This window comes from Oryza glaberrima, chromosome 7, assembly GCF_000147395.1.
Source record: "Oryza glaberrima chromosome 7, OglaRS2, whole genome shotgun sequence".
Taxonomy (NCBI): domain Eukaryota; kingdom Viridiplantae; phylum Streptophyta; class Magnoliopsida; order Poales; family Poaceae; genus Oryza; species Oryza glaberrima.
Genome location: NC_068332.1, coordinates 8,115,822 through 8,136,676, shown reverse-complemented (window position 1 = coordinate 8,136,676; position 20,855 = coordinate 8,115,822). Strand labels below are relative to the sequence as shown.

Sequence of the window (20,855 nt, the reverse complement as noted above, 5' to 3'; positions counted from 1 at the left end):
CGACCCAATCCACGGTGGTTTTGGTCTACGTATCGTACGCGTGGCAGTCCAGTCAGCAATTTATTTATTAGAAAATAGGTGGGCCCCACCTATCATACACTTTTCCTCTCTCTCTTCTCTTCTCTCGCTCTTCCTCTCTCTCTCTTCTCTCACTCTCTCACGAATCACAGCGGCAGGCGGGGCCGGCGAGCGGCGGCGGCGGCGGGGGATGAGGCGGCGGAGGAGGCGAGCGGCGGCAGGGGATGAGGCGGCGAGGTGCGGCGGAGGAGGCGAGCGCGGCGGAGGCGAGGCGGGGCGGTGGTGGCGGAGGAGGCGAGCAGCGGGGAAGGAGGTGGCGGCGGCGAGGCGAGGCGAGGCGGCCAGCCCGCGCATGAGCGCCCGTTCCTTGCCGTGCCCGCGGCCGCTCCCGCCGCGCCCGCCGCCGCCGGTTCCCCTGCCTGCCGTGGAGGGCGCCGCCGCCGCTGCCCCCGTTCGATCTAGAGGGCGTCATCATCGCCGCCACTTCCCCGCCCGCCCTAGACGCCGCCGCCGCCACCGCTTCCCCAACCCACCCTGGAAACTGCCGTCGCCGCCGCGGCCACTTCCCCAGCCCGCCCTGGACGCCGCCGCCGCCACCGCCGCCCCAGCCCTCCCTGACGCCACCGCTTCCCCAACCCACCCTGGACGCCGCCGTCGCCGCCACAGCCACTGCCCCAGCCTGCCCTGACGCAGCTGCTTCCCCCACCCGCCCTGGACGCCGCCGCCGCTTCTCCCTCCTCGTCTCACACCGCGCACCGCCGTGCATCCTCCGCCACGAGAGAGAGACCGAGAGAGATTAGGAAGATAGAGATAGAGGGGGTATGACATGTGGGTCCCACCATTTAAAAAAATAAAATGCTGACTGGACTGCCACGTAGACCAAAACCACCGCGGATTTGATCGAGGGAGGTAATTCGTCCGGTTTGCATAGTTGGAGGTGAAAAATGTCTGGTTTTGTAGTTCAGGGGGTAATTCGGACGACCGCGATAATTCGAGAGGATAATTCGTACTTTTTCCAATATTAGAAAATGATAAAATTTATTTGGGAGATAAATTGTATGGGAAGACTTACATTTTCGACCAAATGATACAAAATGTATTGGAGGCAAAATGCCTGGGAAGATTTACAAATTTTTCTACCAAACATTACCGATCAATTTAGCTAGGTATTTGATTAACCCAAAATACCCTATTTTACTAGTTAATTACTTCACTACCATCGGTTATGATAACTTTTATTCCATACCTTGCCCCTCTTCATCAACTTCATCAACAGTTCATATTATTCTATCTCTCAAGCTTTTAGTACATCACAAATACCGTAAAAGCTATCACAAACAAATGTTGCCGCCATGAAGTATTTACCACCAATGTTCATGTCGTGGTAACAACAGTAACTTGCTATTGCAAATCCTAACCACGCGTAAACTGTGTTCTTTAGCAAGGGTTCCCAACTCCCCACACTCGTTTTCCGCGCGCACGCTTTTCAAACGGCTAAACGGTGCGTTTTTTAAAAAAAGTTTCTATACAAAAGTTGCTTAAAAAAATCATATTAATCTATTTTTGAAAACAATAACAAATACTTAATTAATCACGTGCTAATCGCTGCTCCATTTTCTATGCCGGGGAACTCCTGAACGTATCCTAAGGATTTTCCATCTCAATAATATTGTATTGCAATGAAATTGGGGATCGCGTAACAATAGGTTTAGTTTCGTGTTTAGAACTACATTTAAAAGGTTTCGAAAAACAGAAGAAAAATGATCGACTACATGCACAGAATGTACCGGCCCATTTCATTTTGAGAGAAAACAGTTAATCGAACAGAAAACAACAAAGAATTATAAATACCAATATTTTCCAGGAAACTGCTCCCTAGCTTCTCTGCCTCTTCTCATGAAACCATCCAACCTGGCTATCAATTTCTTATCCACAACTCTCTAAAAGTCTGAAATTAATGCAAGCGAGTAGCCATCATCACATCGCCCGACGACTTGACCCGTTGACCAATAAGACACCTTGAAGCAGATCTGATCCATCCAATCCCGATCCAACGGCTGAAAATCAACTCACCAACGCTTTGAAGCAGCCAGCTACTCAGGTGCTGTTTAGGTACCACGCAAAAACTTTTGACCCTAAGATATGCTCCCTCCGTCCCAAAAAAAAGACAAACTCTGATTTCCGTGTCCAACGTTTGACCATTCGTTTTATTTGAAAAAATTATGAAAAAAATTAAAAAGACAAGTCACACATAAAATATTAATAATGTTTTATCATCTAACAACAATGAAAATATGAATTGTAAAAAAATTCATATAAAACGGACAGTCAAAGTTCGACACGAAAACCCAGGGTTTGCCTTTTTTGGGGACGGAGAGAGTAGAATGTTTGGATACATACATGAAGTAATAAATATAGAAAAAAACTGATTACATAAATTACGTGTAAATTACAATGCGAATCTTTTAAACCTAGTTGCTCCATGATTTGTCAATGTGGTGCTACAGTAAATATTTACTAATGATAGATTAATTAGGCTTAATAAATTCGCCTCGTAGTTTATAGACGGAATATGTAATTTGTTTTGTTATTAGACTACGATTAATTTACGCTAAAACTTTTTACCCCTTAACTAAGCAGGGCCTCAGTTCAGTCACCAACTCACCATGTGTCCCCTTCTGAAATGTACCAAGATAAAATTCCAAAAAAAAACAAAGAAAAGAGAGAGAATAAACTGAGGCTGTGATGCATCTGACCAACCACGATTTGACAATCAGCAGCAGCAAGGCTCCAACAAATTGAGAAAAAAATTGCAAGAAATTTCGTTCGATTCATTGCCTACTTGAATTCAGAATTCCCAATTTGACAGTTACTGAGCTGAGCGTCAGTAGCTCTTCTTCTTCTTCCTCCTCCGACCAGCCAGCTAGCCGCCACTCCAAGATCCAAATCTCGCAGAGCTCAGCTCAGCCATGTGCTGCTGCTGCTGCGAGTGCGGGTGCTACGAGTGCTACGACGCGTGCTGCGACCGCTGCTGCTGCGGCTGCGTCTCCTACGACACCCGGGAGACCATCTTCTACTGCGCCGTCTGCCTCCTCCTCGTCGCCGCCGTCGTCCTCCTCGCCGTCCTCCTCGCCGCCTACGGCTTCATCCGCCACGTCTCCATCACCGTCGAGTCCGCGTCCCTCACGCGGTTCAACCTCTCCTCCCCGTCGGAGGCCACCGCGCTCGCCTACAACCTCTCGCTCACGCTCGCCGTCCGCAACAAGAACTGGGCCATGAGCATCAAGAACACCAAGGACCTGGAGGCCGGGTACAGCTTCGACGGGCAGCGGTTCGAGCGCGTCAAGCTCGCCGGCGAGGGGGAGAAGCACCCGGCGGGGAAGACGCGGGTGTACCACCTCGACTCCGGCAGCGACAACGCCTACGCGGCGCTCGGGAACGCCGGCGTCGCCGAGTTCAAGAAGGAGAACGCGACGGGGGTGTTCGAGGTGGAGGTGGCGGTCACCGGCGAGGTCAGGTACCAGGCGCACTACACCAAGTGCAAGCTCGCCGCGACGTGCCCGCTCAAGCTGCAGCTCGCGCCGCCGGGCACGCCGGCGGTGGTGTTCCAGAAGGTCAAGTGCAAGCTCGCCGCCGCCGACAAGAACTGCTAGCGCGTCGCCATGGCTGTGCCTAAGCTTTGCTAGTGATTATTTATGCGATTGGTTTGTTTGTTCCTCTGGTTGAGTTTGTGATTCAATTCCTCTCGGGATTTGTGGTGGATTTAAAGGAATTGCACTATTGCGGTGTTTGATTCAATTCAATTCAATTCTCTGATGATTGTGGAAGGGGAATTTCTCCTCTTTTATTTTCTCTGCTGCTTTTCATTTGCACTTTTTATTCTGGAAAGTGAACCAGATTCGCTTTAGCACTCCCTTTTGTTTAGGATTTTTGGGCTCTTTTATGCTTCCCCTTTTATCCGTAAGTACTGGAGTAGGTTGGTAAATCCAATGCAATGAGGCCTATTCCTTTTAAAGGAATTTTAGCACATAGAAATAAAAAAATGGAGAAAAAAATTATATGCACACTTCAATCATAAGAATTTTTTAAAGGGATTTGAGTGAATAAAAAATTTATTTCTCTCTACAACTTGTAGGAAAGGAAAATTCATTTGGTTTTCATGTATCTACATTTTTATGAACCGATTGGCATTCATAGGAATTAATTATTAGGAATCCAAATTCTTTGAAATCCCTCTAAAACGAATAGGCCCTAAAGTCGGGAGATGGATTATAATAGCCCGAGTGGATATCCACCCGTTTATTACATGTCAACTAGATTGTTACGGATAATTTTCAAAAACATTGATAAGATAGATCAATATGTAATATATCACTCTACAAACATGCAAGTTAAAATTCACTTCTACAAGTTGTAACAAAAATAACAAATTTAATTGTAAATATACATATAGTAATTTAAGTTTTGTTTGTTATTTTGTAACAGCTTGTAAAAGTTGAATTTTAACTTTTATGTTTGTGGATTGATATATTACATATTGATCTATCTTATTCATATTTTAAAAAAAAATTATAACCATTTAGATGATATGTACTAAACGGGTGGACGTCCACTCGAGCTGTTAAAACAGTTTCCCCTAAAGTCGAACCTATCTTAACATAATATTTTAAAACATATATTCTCAACTCATTTCCCTTTACCTGAACTATCTTTCCTTAAAAAAAAAAAACAACAACATTGTTACGTTGGCCGTGATAGTGTGACTGAAGGGACGAATGCAATTCTCAATGAGAAGATTTTTAATGCCCTTCATGTGATACCACCAGATACTGTTATTGAGGTATCAACTAAAACCCAACCTTTTAATATATAGAGGTATGATGGGGAATAATTTGAAAGAGCGGAAAGCATCAGAGAGCTTGGGCAGGCCCGTCTTGGGCCCTAGGCCGGTTGTGTGACAGCCTAGGGCCCAAGCCGGTACAAGACCCATCACCAACCAACCCAACTAGCAGGATGTCATTGTCCGTCCTCACGTCTGACTTCCACGTAATCACACCTTATTTCATCGTGGCTAGGGTTTAGAGTGAAGTCTTGTGATCTTCTTATCTTTTTATTTGCATCTATTTAGTTTGAAAATTGGGCTAGAATTTTATCTTGTTTTCATTGATTAATTTACATAATAATTTTAGGTGTTTATAATGTTTAGTCGCATCATTTTCAATGATATATGATTTATAAAAGTATATATTACAAATAAAAGTATATTTCATTTTGAGGTCCTAGTTCACCTAGGGCCCTGGCTTGGGGAGGGACCGCGCAACAAGAGTAGGTTGCTAGCGAGTATGGGGAAAGGGCTGCGCAGGAGGCGGAGTTCACCGGCGAGCTCGAATCCACCTAGACCACCATGTGAGAAGAAAAATAGATCGCCAGGATCAATCAAACCCATCTTCTCATGCATGGGAAAGGAAAAGCAAATCCGCCTGGATCAATCTCTAGCACCATAGACGATGGACCAAAGCTTTTTTTTTTCTTTTTCCTTTTGGCATTCATTGCTTGGACAAATCAGGCCTCCACCATGTGAGGGGAGAAAAAAAATACTAGGATGCCGGGGAGTCGAACTTGTGACCTCGGATGGGGAGAGGAAGGGTGGAAGCGTCGGGGAGGCGGTGGCAGCTAGCAAAGAGGGAGGCTGAGTTCGCTGACTAGCTTGGCTCTGGTCGACGACCTTGGAAGGAATGGGTCACGCCGCCTCCGTGGAGGATGGATGCGGAGGCTGCCTTTGGGGCCGGCGATCGGGAGGGACCAGAGAGAGACTTGGCGCGAACGAATGTGCGATGCAAAAAAAAGTGAGTTTTGCCATTCCATTTGCTCAACACATGCAGACGAACAGGATCTACATAGGAACTCTAGTACCTTGCAGTATCAAGGATCGTCAACCGTTAGATCTCGCTAAATTGACGTATAGGATTTGATACCTCCTCACGTGATGGACCGTAAAACGTATGTGCGATGTAGATGAAACTCGTCGCGTGCGTTGACATGGCTGCCTTGCCTAACTTTCCTAGTGATTGTGTGATTGATTTGTTTGTTCCTCTGGTTGAGTTTGTGATTCAATTCCTCTCTAAATTTGTGGTGGATTTGAAGGAATTAATTGAACTATTGCGGTGTTGGATTCGATTCAATTCAATTCTCCGATGATTGTGGAAGGGAAATTTATCTTCTTTTATTTTCTCTGCTCTTCTCATTTGCACTTTTTATTCTGGGAAGTGAACGAGATTTGCTTTAGCACTCCCTTTTTTTTAAGGACTTTTGGGCTCTTTATTCCTGGGTAGTTGGATGTAAGTACTAGGTTGGTAAATCCAATGCATTGAATTTGAACCTTTTTAGCACAATATTTTAAAACATATATTTTCAACTTATTTCCATGTACCCGAACTGTCTTTGCTTGAAAAAAGGCAGCCCTGTAATGTTGGCCGTTTTAGCGTTACTGATGGGACAAGCATTGCAATTTCCAATGAGAGGTTTTTTAATGTCCTTCATGTGATACATCTAGCTCCTGATACTGTGAGGTACCAAGTAAAATCCAACCGTTTAATCTATAGGGGTATGATAGGCACAACTCGAAACAACAGGAAGCACCGATAAGCTTGGGAAGGACCGTGCAACAAGCGGAGTCGCTGGCGAGCATGGGGAAAGGACTGCACGGAAGGTGGAGTTCACTGGCGAGCTCGAATCCACCTAGACCACCACGCGAGGAAAAGGGAAGGTCTATCTTAAAATCTTTCACAAGTTTTTTAGGTAAAACCTTTTCAAATGTGAGTGCATGGTAACTACATTGTAACTATGAATAACTTGTATATATATTGCTTATAGCTAATATAAGACTTCCATAGCTAAGTTGGTACCCTGCGCGTGGTGTGATATGGATGACCTCGGTTCGATCCCCATCTCCTAAGCAGGTTGTTAAAAAAAGCCCAGCACGAATCAGACGGTTGAAAAATCGAAATGGGACTAGTGGATTTTTTTTATTTCCTTTTTGCATTCGATGGACCAGAGCTGAAGCTCCTCCATTGCTTGGACAAATCAGGCATCCGCATGAGGGGAGAAAAAAAAAGAAAAATACTAAAATGAGGGGGGAGGCAATGGCAGTTGGCAGAGAGGGGGGCCAAGGTTGCCGACTAGCTTGGCTCCAGTCGGTGAGATTGGAAGGAATGGGCCACATCGCCGAAGTGGAGGATGGATGCGGAGGCTGCCTTGGGGGCCAGGGATCGGGAGGGATCGGAGAGCGACTCAACGCAAACGTATGTGTGAAGCTAAAATTTAGTATTGCCCTTCTACATGCTCAACACATGCAGCCGGACAGGAGGCACCGCCGCATAGGAACTCGCGGTATCGAGGATTGTCAGCCATTATATCTGGCTAAATCGGCGTACATGTTTTGTACCTCCTTGCGTGATGATGGACCGTAAAAATCCTCCTCCAATAATGATGTTTGATTATTATAAACACGAAAAAGCTTTACACATAAATATATTAGAAAAACTACTTCACCATACGAAGAATTGGCGTTGGTCTACTTAACCTCCTAAAATATGAAACCAAATATTCTACCCCTTCAAGTAAGAAAATCGGTTCAAATAACATCTTAGAGTGGTTTTGTGGGTGGCTTTGCCATGTAGATGATTATGTGATAGCGGGCTTGCACGGCATAAAAAAATTAGTCTAGTAAACCCAAGTTGATTTAACTATTTCATTTCACTCACTGATCGACAAGCTTAAAAATTACTCCGTCTTTTCTATAATATAAGGCATGCTCAAATTTGGCTTATAATTTCTCATGTACTATAAGGCCTATAGCAATAAAGTTATAATCATATGAAAGTAAATACAAATGTCAATCTAATAATAATATTTTCAGCAAATAAAATTTAATTCATATTTATTATATGCTAAAAGTCCATTAATCTTCCTATAAACACTCCTAAGCCGCCATGTGGCGCTCCTACAAGCACTCCTAGTTGCCACGTGGCATTTTATAATCTTACTGTCGATTTTCATTTAAATTGGTGGACCCATTATTTTAGACCGTTAGATCAGATCTATTTAAAAAATGTTTATGCTTCCTGTCTATAAACATAATCCGTTTACTTACTTAAAAAAAATCCGCATATCGAAAAACGTACATGGAAAAAAGTATACCTTTACGTACTGTTCATTTTTTGGAAAAATAACAACAACACGTACGTACCGTTTACCAGAAAAACATACCATGGAAAAGACGTTTACCAACTGTTCATTTGAAAAACAGGACGTACTTACGGTAAAAAAATGAAAAATATACGTACATGGTAGAACCATCGTGGAAAAATAGACGATCATTTTAAAATAGGATTTTCTATACTAACAAAATAAAATTTATTAGTCCACAAATATGGTCACATAGCGCTTCTACAAACACTTTAGACCGTCATGTGTTACTATGTAATCTTGCCATCGATTTTTATTTAAATTCATAGACCCATTATGAACCATAGGTGATGAAAACAAGCTAAACGCTAAAGCATAGATCTTTATCAAAACATAAACAATGATACGATACTCTGAAAATTATCCCGGTCATATGTATGTTTAGCGATATATATATTTTTCAATGATCAAAGTATTGTATTTATACTGTATAAAAATTTAAGCAGTACTGATTAACACTATAAATAAATTGTGTCTAAAAAAACGTCAAAAATACTATTTTTATGAAAAGAATTATTTTTCATCACATCCATATTCTCTTTTTTTCCCGAAAGGCATCGAGCAGTTAACACAAGTAGACATATATATATGATTGAGTTGAGGCGACCAAGTAGAGGCCACCGTTGATAATAGTACTCAACTTCCTACTTACTAATGAAATTATCTTTGAGGGTACTGATAGTGAAATAGGAGTTATATGCTGGCTTTGAGAGGCATGAGTACGCCACTATAAAACCCATGTTTGAAGGCAACGGAAAAATAAATCCTTGGTAGCTCTACCCGTTAGAGGGGATATTCATGTCTAATTTTTAACAATGTTATCCCATTAACCAATAGAAGCAGTATTTTTAGAATACTCCTAAACTGCCACGTGGCAAAGAAATATCTAAGCCTTAATTTTATTTAAATTGATGGACCCATTCTTTTTGACCATTAGATTATATGTAAAAAAAATAATCCACCCATCCTAATCCACCTCTAAATAAGGCCCACTCTATTCCTGCAGATGTATGTATACGTACTAACGTACACCGTACGCTCCCATTCTCATTACTCTCTTTTCATTCTATTACTCCCTCCGGACTGATAATACTTATCGTTTTGGACAAGGGTAAAGTTAAACTTTAGAATCTTTGATTATGAATCATTTTTAAAATATTTGTTTTTCAAATATAGTGACTACATGTATAGATTAGTCTTAAAAAGTACTTTAATATGATCATATATTTGTTAACAATTTTATACATATTATAATAAAAATAAATGGTCAAAGTTGTTTTTTGAAGACTGTACCCTTGTCTAAAACGACAAGTATTATCAACCCAGAGGGAGTATCTATTTATCTCTCATATTTTCCTTCTTTTAATAGAAAGCAAAATTTATGTAAAAACATTTAGGCAACTATAGCATTTAAATCATAAAAGTATTCTAATATGTTTATGTTGTTAGATTATTTATATAGTAACTAAATCATGCATATATGTTTGATCACATTAGTAAAAAAGGGCACATAGAGATCGGTGTTATATGTGCCGAAAGAGATAAAATCGGCACCTATAGACCATTTTCCACCTCTACATGTCGAAAACACAGAAAACCGGCACCTTTAATAGACTATAGGTATCAGTTAAAACAACGATACCTTTAATCTATTATACACTAAATGTCTATTAAACTTCCTACAAACGCTCCTAATCCGCTACGTGGCACTCCTACAAACACTCTAAAACCGCCATATAACGCTCTAATAAATTATAGAAGTTATGAGAAGAAACAAAAATATCTAACAGTCGATTTTCATTTAAAAGAGTGGACCGGGTAATTTAAAACATCATATCAAGATGAAATCGCTCTTACGTATGTACGTACGCCTATCCTCCCCTCTTTTTTTTTTGCTTTTTTTCTAATTAAGGTAGTTATTACGAGATATGCACCAGAACTTTATTATTGTAAATGGCTATATCTCTCCTTGAATGGAGCAACGAGCTGGCTGTGCAATGTGCAAGCACTAATATATTTTTATGGATGATCTATACAATGATTTTATGATATGCTTGAATGATTGTATTTTTTAATTAAATTAATCAATGAGCTAAGTCCTATATTCACTCTATTTACTATGTTTTTTTATATAGAAATAGGCATCCAATGGGTCATCTGCAATGATCTCATATCTAATGGGTCGAAAAAAAAAGTTTGAGATATAGTTATGGGACTTGAGTTCATCTGTTATGGTGGCCGATCGTCATATAATCTAAATGATCATATATAAACAATAAATAGCTAAATGATTAAATTTTTAAATATATTCAGTTTTTGTTTGATCCATGTAGGCCTTTCTTGATATATGATAAATATATTTTTAGACATAAATCCATATCCTTTCCGTGACAACTAAACATCAATGAAACATTATATAAACATTGATAACATATATCATATCATCATCTATTATCTATTAGATGTCCATTACAACACCTCTATGATCTTCACATTTCACATCAAATAAATTATTTTTTAAAAAAAATCCTATTTCTGAGAAAAAATGCATATGACCATCGGTTTTATTTAAACAGATAGACCCTTCCCTTTTCCCCTTACTATTATTTAGCTGAAGTCCATTAAACTTCCTCCAAATAATTATACTTGTCACATGACGCTCTAATAAATTAGAGAAATCAAAGAAATTATGAGAAAACAAAAACATCTAGCTCTCGATTTTCACTTAATACGGTAGACCCAATATTATACACCATTAAATCTATCTTTAGAAAAAAAGTCCAAAACCCATCTCCACTACCCCCTTCCTCCCGGGCCTCCTCTCCTCACGGTACCTACATCCCTCCCTATTTCCTTCCTTCCTTCTTTTAATTTTCTAGCTAACAGATTAATAAAAATTATAAAAATTCTAATAAATGTTTAGCTATTATTTTTTTTAAAATTAATGGACCCATTAATTTTAACCATTAGATCTTCATCTAAAAAGAAATCTGATACCTACACCCACACCGCCACCTCCATACGTGCGCACTTACGTAGTTACGTTCTCCCTCCACCCTCCTAGCTCTCCCCTTCTCTCCTATTTCTTAAGCTAACTGCTATTTTTTAGCTAACACTCAATCTATCAAAAATTAATAGTCGGATTTCTAGATGATCATAAATCTCAAGTTACATATTTTCTCAATTTTTTGAATTATTGCGTTATTTATAATTAAATACATAATTCGAGATCCATATGCATAGCTCAAGCTTCTAATATAAATGTTTAAGAACATTTTTTTAAGCACCATATTAAAAATATTAAATTTATATCCTATAAACGCCCCTACATCACCCCGTGGCAATCATACCAATGCCCCTAAACCGACAAGTGACCCTCTAATAAATTATAAAAATTCACAAAAATTATATTTAAAAAATCTAACCATTGATTTTTCAATATTTTCAATCATTATACGCATCCGCGTGTGCGCTCGCGCGTTATAGAACACGTGCGCATACGCATGCGCACACCACACGCGCGTGCATCCTATCGATTTAGCTGCATAGGCAATACGACGTTACTACGAATAAATGACGAGCGAACCCTCGAAAACCGAATCGGGATTATCCACTTGAACAGATGGAAAACACAAAGCAAGGTATCATTGTTTATAAATATATCGATTAGCTCTGTTGATAAGGATCATGATGAAATTGCAAATACGGATGGATTGAGACCCGATCTGTTCCGATTCTTTGGCATGGGAAATCCTTCCTTTTACTCTCTCTTTTGAATGAGTCGTGGTGCGCTCATCAAGAAGGGGAAAGATGGATGGGAAATGCTTGTCAAGCTCGGTTCTTTAAAGAATAGCATCCTCGTCTTAACCTACTTAAAAACTTCAAGATGATTCCGTCCTCCATTGCTTGATAATGCCATCTATGAGTCAGCCGCACATACTCTACGTTTATGTTCCGTTCATGAGAGAGAGAGCGCGATTCTGACTCAAATTGAAAAAAAAACCACATCATTTGACTTGGCTCAGTGGAAGAAAAAGAGTCGAATGAAAAAAAATCTAACTTTTAATTTCAAACTAATTTGTCATACCGATTTTTAATAAACTAATACATATGCCCACGCATCGCGCCGGCTACCTTCCTAGTTATATTAATTATTGGTTAAATATTTTAGAAGTTGAAGGTTGAAATGCATACGGTTAGAATGGAGGGAGTATATATTATCGCTAGTTTACATCATTCTCAAACAGTTTAACTTGTGAATAAAATGCTTAAATTGTTTCAATAGCTCCTCTGCCGTCATGCTATCATGTGCCCAACAAAACCACCTATCAAACCACTGAAGGGGTTATTTAAATAGTTTTGATACTCCCTCCGTTTTAAAATGTTTGACACTGTTGACTTTTTAGTACGTGTATGACCATTCGTCTTATTTAAAAAATTTAAGTAATTATTTATTCTTTTCATATCATTTGATTCATTCTTAAATATACTTTCATTTACACATATTGTCAGGGTTATGGATACCACATACCTAATAGTAGTTGACTAAATCTCGGCAGGATCCACCACATACCATGTCTTATACGGAAACTGACTTCGGATATGGAGGGAGTTCTGATAAGGAAAGACAACCAGAGTTCTACATAAAAACGACAAAAACTACTCGGATTGTATTCATATTGGTTTCCCTAGTTCTACTTGGACAAGGGGACACCTATGGGTATAAATATAAGCCCCCCTAGAAGGACAGGGGGACACCCATGATATGAGATGATCAACACGATCGACACCCACCACGAGACAATCAACTCCCAACACAATCAACATAGAAGTCTACATACGCCAAGACAAGCCGCCGGATATCGACATCAAAGATACGCCTGGATCGACCCTATCTGGTACCTTCAGAGGCCGGCCGTAGGGATCTAGCACTGTCTCTGATTCCATCAGGCGCGAGCTCGAGGAGGAAGGCTACCCTGTTGTCGACTACGAGTCAGACCTTCAGACCGCCATGTCGACAACAGTTAGATAGGCTACCCCACATATTGTACTGGTGTGATTATGGTGAATAAAAAGCAACATCGGCTCCGGCCAACAGGATGTAGGGCTATTACCTGATAGCTCAGGGGCCCGAACCTGTATAAAATCCTCGTCTCCATCTCTTTTACCTCAGTCTCGCGTATACCCTAGCACCAACGATCCCCATACTGTCCAAATACCGTAGTCGAGACATCAAACGTCGACACATATAGTTTTACATATTTCATAATTTTTTTTGAATAAGACGAATGGTCAAACATGTGCTAAAAAGTCAATGGTGTCAAATATTTTGAAATGGAGGGAGTATTTTAGAAGGTAGAATACCTGGCTTCTTACTTTATGGGGTTACATGTAGACCAGACCCAATACTTCAAGGGTGAAGTAGACTTATCCCTATAAAAGAATATGATCAACTACAACTCGACACATATTAAAAGATGCTAACAAGCATAGAAGGACCGAACGGCTAGAATCTAATTATGTCAGTCATAATATAATGAGAGATCATAAAAAATAAATTGAATTTCTAAACCTTGCACGCCTATAGATCTGTGCTCATGTAAGAGTGATTATCTTATCTAATGAGTACTTAGGCTTTGGAACTTTGGTACATCAAAGCATAGAACCATGCGGTGAGAACTGAGGCAGCGTCGCGAAGTGGTGAAGGCCTTACTGGGATGGTAAAATTGACCAAAAATCAAACCAAACTAACCTATGGAGACCAGATTTTTCGATAAGGCTCTTCACTAACCGAAATTAATTCGGTCATCACTTCCGGTTAACCCGACATAACCGAATTAAGCAAAAATAGGGAAAGAAAAGTCTAAGTAGCTATCTAACTATCTTACTCTTGGTAGAGTTGGAGTTAAGCTAGAAGTTAGAACTGTAATGATTAATGAAATCTTGGTTAATTAGTGTGTTATATGTTGGAAATATGATCATGTTTCGGCATATTTTAATCCAAATTATTACGATAATAATCATGACTTTAACAGGTAATAAACCAGTGCAATTATCAAACATATGTAACAAACAAATCATGCTTAATATATAATAAGCATGGATATTCACCATAAGCCAATGCATTGAAAACATTGCGCAAACAGAAACTCAGTAGACATGAACAGTAGTGTAGAAAGATTATACCCAGTGAATATCCCTCCGCTGGATTGTGAGGCAGAATTGCCTCCGTTGGTGTTGTCTCGAGGAGCGCTGCCGTTCCCTCCAGCTCCTGGTGCACCATCGCCAGTGGAAGCCATCGCGATGCAAAGGAAGCAGAGCAGTCGCATCGAGACGCTCCCAAAAACTTGATCGCCCGCCTACCCGTGCAGGTTTCTCAGGCGGACGGAGTTCCGGAGGCACCTGCTCGTCCTGGATCCATGCGCGCAAGAGATCAGAACTGGGGAAGACAGAGTAGCAGCGCAGGAAACAGAAGAGGTTCAGCGATAGGAGGAGGAAGTGCGAGAGACGGAGAGTGGAACCGGAGCTCTATCGTGGTGGTTAGGAGGAGGAAGTGCGAGAGACGGAGAGCGGAACCGGAGCTCTGTCGCGGTGGTGGGAGCGCTTCTTGTCCGTTACTGGAGTAACAGTCGTGCCCGCATTGAATCAGATTCAATTCCCGTCTCGGGAAGTGCGAGAGACGGAGAGCGGAACTTGAGCTCTGTCCCGGTGGTGGGGGCGCTTCTCATCCAGTAACGTGGGGGCGCTTCTCGTCTGTTACTGGAGTAACAGTCGTGCCCACATGGGAAGTGCGAGAGACGGAGAGCGGAACCGGAGCTGTGTCACAGTGGTGGGGCCGCTTCTCGTCCGGTAACGTGGGGGCACTTCTCGTCCGTTACCGGAGTACCAGTCGTGCCCGCATTGAATCAGATTCAATTCCCGTCCGTTGCAAAATTTATGAGAGAGAGAGAGCCGCCACGCCCACGCCATCGGCCCGGCCCCGCTGGCGCGTGCGCGCGCATGTGGCAGTCCGCCCACTATCTCAACCAGTCAACAGGGGCTCTTCTCTAGCTCCCTATTTATTACCTCCAACATTTATTGTGGGCCTATGGAATTTAATTGAATTAAATCGCGCCTAGCCCATTTATTCCAACATTATATATTGTTTGTTGTTATCTTATACTTTTTAATTTTCAAAATATGTTCTAAATACTGATGAATTGGGAAGGGCCACCATAATTTTATTGTGATTTGCTTGATATTTTTTCATCATCTGAAACTATCAAAACCGAATTGATCGGTGTTGAAATTTTCCGTAATGTAATTCAGTCCCAATCTATCTATTATATATTAAAAGTCCATTCATTTTCCTTAAAACACTCTCAAGCTGACACGCGACTTCCTCAAAATGCTCTCAAGCTGTCACGTGGCGTCAATGGATTTTTACTTAATTCGGTGAATCTAATATTATAAACCATTAGATTTGATTGACATCTAAAACAAACCAGAGATATAACGTCGAAGTTTGTCTTTGGTCAATCGTAGACGTCCATAGCAGTGCAACGGTTGGATTACGTTAATGTTCACAAATCACCTCGAGTTCCTCTTCTTCTCTAAGAGTAGATCTATTTCCTTGTCGCCATGGCTGACATGGCTGGCTGCATTCTTGGGGGGCAAAATTTGCTACAGGTCACTCAAAGATTATGGTCTTTGCTGTGAGACACCCGAAGATCGTTTATTTGCTCGTGGACACTGTAAAAAAATAGTAATTAGCTGCTGGACACTTCTCCTATTATTTTATTATTTCTAGTCAAGATGGAGAGAGAAAGAGTTGTGTAAGTACCAAAATGCCCCTTGACATTGTTCTTCCTCTCTATATCTTTTTTTCCCCTTTTTTTCCTTGCAGCAGAACAGGGGCGCAACAACAGCTGGCCCGAGCCGAGACGGCTCGGCCACGGCAGGGCGGCGGTGGGGGCAGCCACGGCGGGGCGGCGGCGGGAAGATGACGAAGCTGGCCACCGCCGCCGCCGCCGTCGAGCTCCCGCCAATCACTGACGTCTCCGCCTTCTCTACGACGACGTCGGCGGCTCGCCTCGCCTTGCGTGACATCGTGCAATCCACCGCGACCATGGACACCAGCAGCGCGGCGGCGACGGAGAGCGTGACGGTGAGCACCAGCCTCGTCTTACCAGAGTTGCCGTCGCCGGTGGTGGTGTTCGAGCTGCAAGAGTTCAGCCCAGCAATGTCGTTGCCGCACAGGCTGGGGTTGCCATTGAGATCCAGCATCGTCAGCGACCTCATCTTGCCAAGCAGGGGTGTCACCTCGCTGGAGAGGTTGTTGCTGCTCAGGTTGAGGTACCACATCTCGGCCAGCTTCGTCATCTCCACCGCCGCTTCGTCATCTCCACCGCCGCCCCGCCGTGGCCGCGCCGTCCTGTCACGCCCTGAAGTTTCCCCCGTTCTTGCTTTAAAAATTTGGGTTAAATAAATCGTCCGAAGAAATTGTTCTAATTAACCTACAGCTAAATCCCTAACTAATAAATGTATTTAATAATCGAATTCGGCGTGGTGGAATTTTTCTTGAGTTCCCCATGCTCCAATACATTAACAAGATTTTTAGTGGAAGTTTCAGAGTCTTGGAAATAATTTTAACCAATTAAAAATGAGCATGTGCAATATAGAATCCCACGAAACCAATTTCCTCTTTCTCCTTTTTCTTTTTCTTCTTTTTCTCTTTTGGGCCGCCGGCCCATCTCTTCCCGCGCCCTCTCCCTCCTTACCAGGCTGGCCGGTTTCCTTTTCCCCTCCCGAAGTCTATCCGGCCTCCCTCTCACTCTCAGGCGCCGATAGGTGGGGTCCACCTGTCAGCCCTTCCCCTACCTCCAGCCGGTTGGAGCCGAGCTCCAACCACCGGCGCCCCCACCTCCCCACGCCGCCCGCCTTCTCCGCTCCACCTCGCACCCCCACTCCGCACCCCGCGCCCACGCCGCCGCCCACTCCTCCACCTCTCTCGCACGCGTGCGCGCCCCGCACCGACCAGGATTCAAATTTGAATCATCTCTCTCTCCCTCACCACCTTCCCACGTCGCCAGCCAATTCGGCCACCCCCCCAGCCACGTCCGCCTCCACCTCCGCCTACAAATCGCTCCCCACGTCTCCTCTCTCTTTTTCCTCTTTTCACCGCACTCTCCCGTGCCTTCTACCGCCCTCGCACCGCGCACCCGAGCTCCGCCACCTGCCGCCCACCTCCGGCCGCACGCCGCCACCGCTAGCGTTGTCGCCACGCCACACCACCGCCGCCTATAGCTTTGCCGCCGCGAGAGCTACATCGGCCACCGCTCGCTTGCTGTCCGCCGTCGCCGTACCACTCTCCCCACGCGCCGCCGCCTCCGGCAGCCGTTAGCTGCCGGTAGGGCCGTCGTATAGCCTCGCCAACGCCGCCTTCACGATCTCCGGTGCCGGCCGCTCCTCGTCCGCCGCTCGGTTGCCGCAAATCGCCATTGGAGCTCCGATTCCCTCGCGCCGCCAGTGAGCTCGCCACTGTTTCCATCTCCGGCCATTTCTTCTCGGCATGCCGCGGCTCCTCTCCTTCCTCTAACCCCTTCACCGCCAATTCCCAGGTCGCGCTACCCCATCCGCCGTTTTTCGAAGCGTCACCGCCGCTTACCCCTCCCACACCAGCCACCTCGCCGATGAGGACCCTCTCCTCTCACTCTCCTCTCCCGTGAGCGCCGCCGCACTCCGCGCGTGCGCCGTCGCCTTCGGCCGCTGTCGCCGCCCTGTGCGCCATCCGCCGCCGCCTCCCGCGCCACTACTTGCCGTTGCCGCTCCCCTTGGCTGGCTGGCCGGCTTTGTGCCGAGCCGAGCCATGCCTCGCCGCCGCCCGCGCCGTCTGATCGGCCTCCCGGCCGATTTGGACCGTCGGTCCCGTGGACCGGCGGTGGACCACGGTGGACCGGCTGCCTTGTGCCGCTGACATGCGGGGCCCACCTGCCGAGCCGCCCCCCTACTGACGTCAGCCCTGGGTAATATTGCACAATAAATTGATTAAGGACTTTTCTTTGGTAGTAAAAACACAGATTATCTTCTAAAATTCATAAGTAATTCATCTGTGCTCCGTTTAAGTCCATTCAAGTCTCAGTAAATTCAAAAAAATCCCTAGAATCCATTAAAAATGGTTTTGTTTCCTATTTCAGTAGTCTTATAGCATGTTTTGCTTGTGTGCTTTGTTTGTCGCGTAGATTTCGGCCGTTTCGTCAATCCGCGGTTTCTTGAAGACGTTGCTGAGGTCTCATCAGTGCGAGAGCAAGGCAAGTCATGCATTACATTTGATCATATTGTACCCAATTTACAAATATCCCGCATTTCTATTAAATATTGCATTCTTTTATAATGTCATGTAGGATGGGTCCTATTACTCAGCCATTTATTGTTTACCTTATGCCATTCATAACTTGGGTATCAAAATGACTAGATGTTGGTTTAGGAAAATGCTTAGCCATGCCTAGCTCAACTAGTACACAAATGGGGATCACATTATTACATAGACTTTGTCTATTAGCATAGTTTTGGATTGGTACCACCGCAATGGTGTTAGTTAATTAAAATACACTAAATGGTGGGCTGTGGGTGCATGGTTTTGCTGGTCGCACCCATGGCAATTAAGGACCGGTTCATGGGAAATCCTGGGAGACTTACCATGCTTACCACAAGCGGGAGTGGGTAACTGCTTGATCTGAAGTATAGCTCGACCCTTTCCTAGGCACCGGTGGCGAGGGTGGGCGTGATGGAGTTGGGTCGGCCGGGGTGTCCAGTTGTCCAGCTATCGGATTCACCGCGGCGCAAGAGGGGACCGCCCACTGCCTTTTGAGGGGTGGGGGTGAAACCTTAGCATGGTGTGGATGGTTAGGGGAGGGTTATGCGGAGGGTCTTGTCACGATTTTCCCCTTTGCAGTATCATGGTGATACTTCGGGGCATGGCGACATGTGTGGAATCGTGTCTTGTGAATACAGTTGTACACCTCTGGCCAGAGTAAAACTATTCGAATAGCCGTGCCCGCGGTTATGGGCGATCAACCAGATTCACCGTAATTAGTCTCACCCCTAGTTTAGCTTAATGCACTAGTGTAGTTCAGGTGGTTGGTTGGGCCTGTTGCAACGTGATGTAGCGTTGGACAGTAATTGGTTAATATTGCTTAATCTACTGCAATTATTTTTACTGCTTTCAACTACTGTTTTTAAATGCCTGCTTTATTGCAAATGAACCCCTAGCCTCCTTTGGTTATATCCTGCATCATACCTCCTCTTCCGGTATGACTTGCTGAGTACAGTGGGTAGTACTCAGTCTTGCTTTCTTTTCTCCCACACCAGAGCAGAAGTTCTTCCCAGTTGGAGCTATCTTTGAAAGGTTGTTTTCGTTGCTGCCATCAAGGATGCCTGTGGAGTGGAGTCGCCCGCTGCTGAAGTCAAGCTTCCAAGTTTAGCTCGTTTTTCTCTTTTCCGCTGCATTTGTAATCTTTTATATTTTTGTAAGACGTGGATCTATATGTCAACAATTGTCATTTGTGTACCCTGACTGGTCCTGGACAGTGATTTAATGCATATTCAGCTTAGAAATTCTGGTTCGTGAATTTCTGGGCGTGACACGTCCCGGCTCGGCCAGCCGCCGGCCTCGATATGGAGCAAGGACACGACGTCCTCCTTCGGCGACATCCTGGCGGCGACGAAGCACTTCAACGACGCGTACTGCATCGGCAAGGGGAGCTTCGGTACCGTGTACCGCGCCAACCTCGGCGGCGAGCGCGCCGTCGCCGTGAAGCGGCTCGACGCGTCGGAGACAGGCGACGCGTGCTGCGGCAGCTGATGCCGGTGAGCGTCACGATGTAGAACGTCGGCACCGAGGGGATGCGGCGCATCAGTGTGAACGAGAAGCCGGCCGCCGTGTTGTTGCTGTTGGGCGTGCCGAGGGTGATGAAAAGCGTCGCATTGCTGTCGAAGAAGAAGAACAGTGAAAGAGAGATTGACAAGTGGGTCCATGGGCAAACTTGCCTTTAACCAAAGTTTCTCTCTCCATTTTCATCGAAAATAATAAAATAATGGGAGGAGTGTCCAGTAGCTAATTACCACTTTTTTATAATGTCCACGAGCAAATACACGATTTTTGGGTGTCTCACAGCAAAGACCATAATCTTTGAGTGTCCTGTATCAAATTTTGCCGCAAAATCTCATCTCTACTCATATTTTTCACGAGACTTAAACACCAGCATTAGCACCTAGCTTCAGTAGATTGATTCTCCATGGTATAGAACGATGTATGTGTTTTCAAATTGATTGATCTTTGGTTGGAAGGAGACCAGCTTGGTTAGCTTCGTTGACCTTAAATATATGGCAAAATCTGCTGCATAGCTAAATATATATATTATCTTCTCTCCCCTGTGAGCAATTGCCCTTTGATCTCCTGGAATGTCCAATAGGGCAAGTCTATATGCGAGTGGGAAAAAGTCCACTTTGACTCCCTTAAATGTACAATGAATCTAATTTGTACCCCTCAACCAGAAAACCGGTTAGAACGACTCCCCCAATTACTAAAACCGGTATAAATTGACTCCTTC

At 43.9% G+C, this 20,855-nt stretch overlaps 1 protein-coding gene across 1 annotated transcript; it reads left to right on the top strand.

The window, feature by feature from the left end:
* Window positions 1-2,678: 2,678 nt before the first annotated feature.
* Window positions 2,679-3,939, top strand: LOC127779876 (uncharacterized). Its single transcript, XM_052306798.1, has one exon. It carries the CDS (start codon window positions 2,988-2,990, stop codon window positions 3,669-3,671), a length of 684 nt encoding a protein of 227 aa, XP_052162758.1. The 5' UTR covers window positions 2,679-2,987; the 3' UTR covers window positions 3,672-3,939.
* Window positions 3,940-20,855: the final 16,916 nt, after the last annotated feature.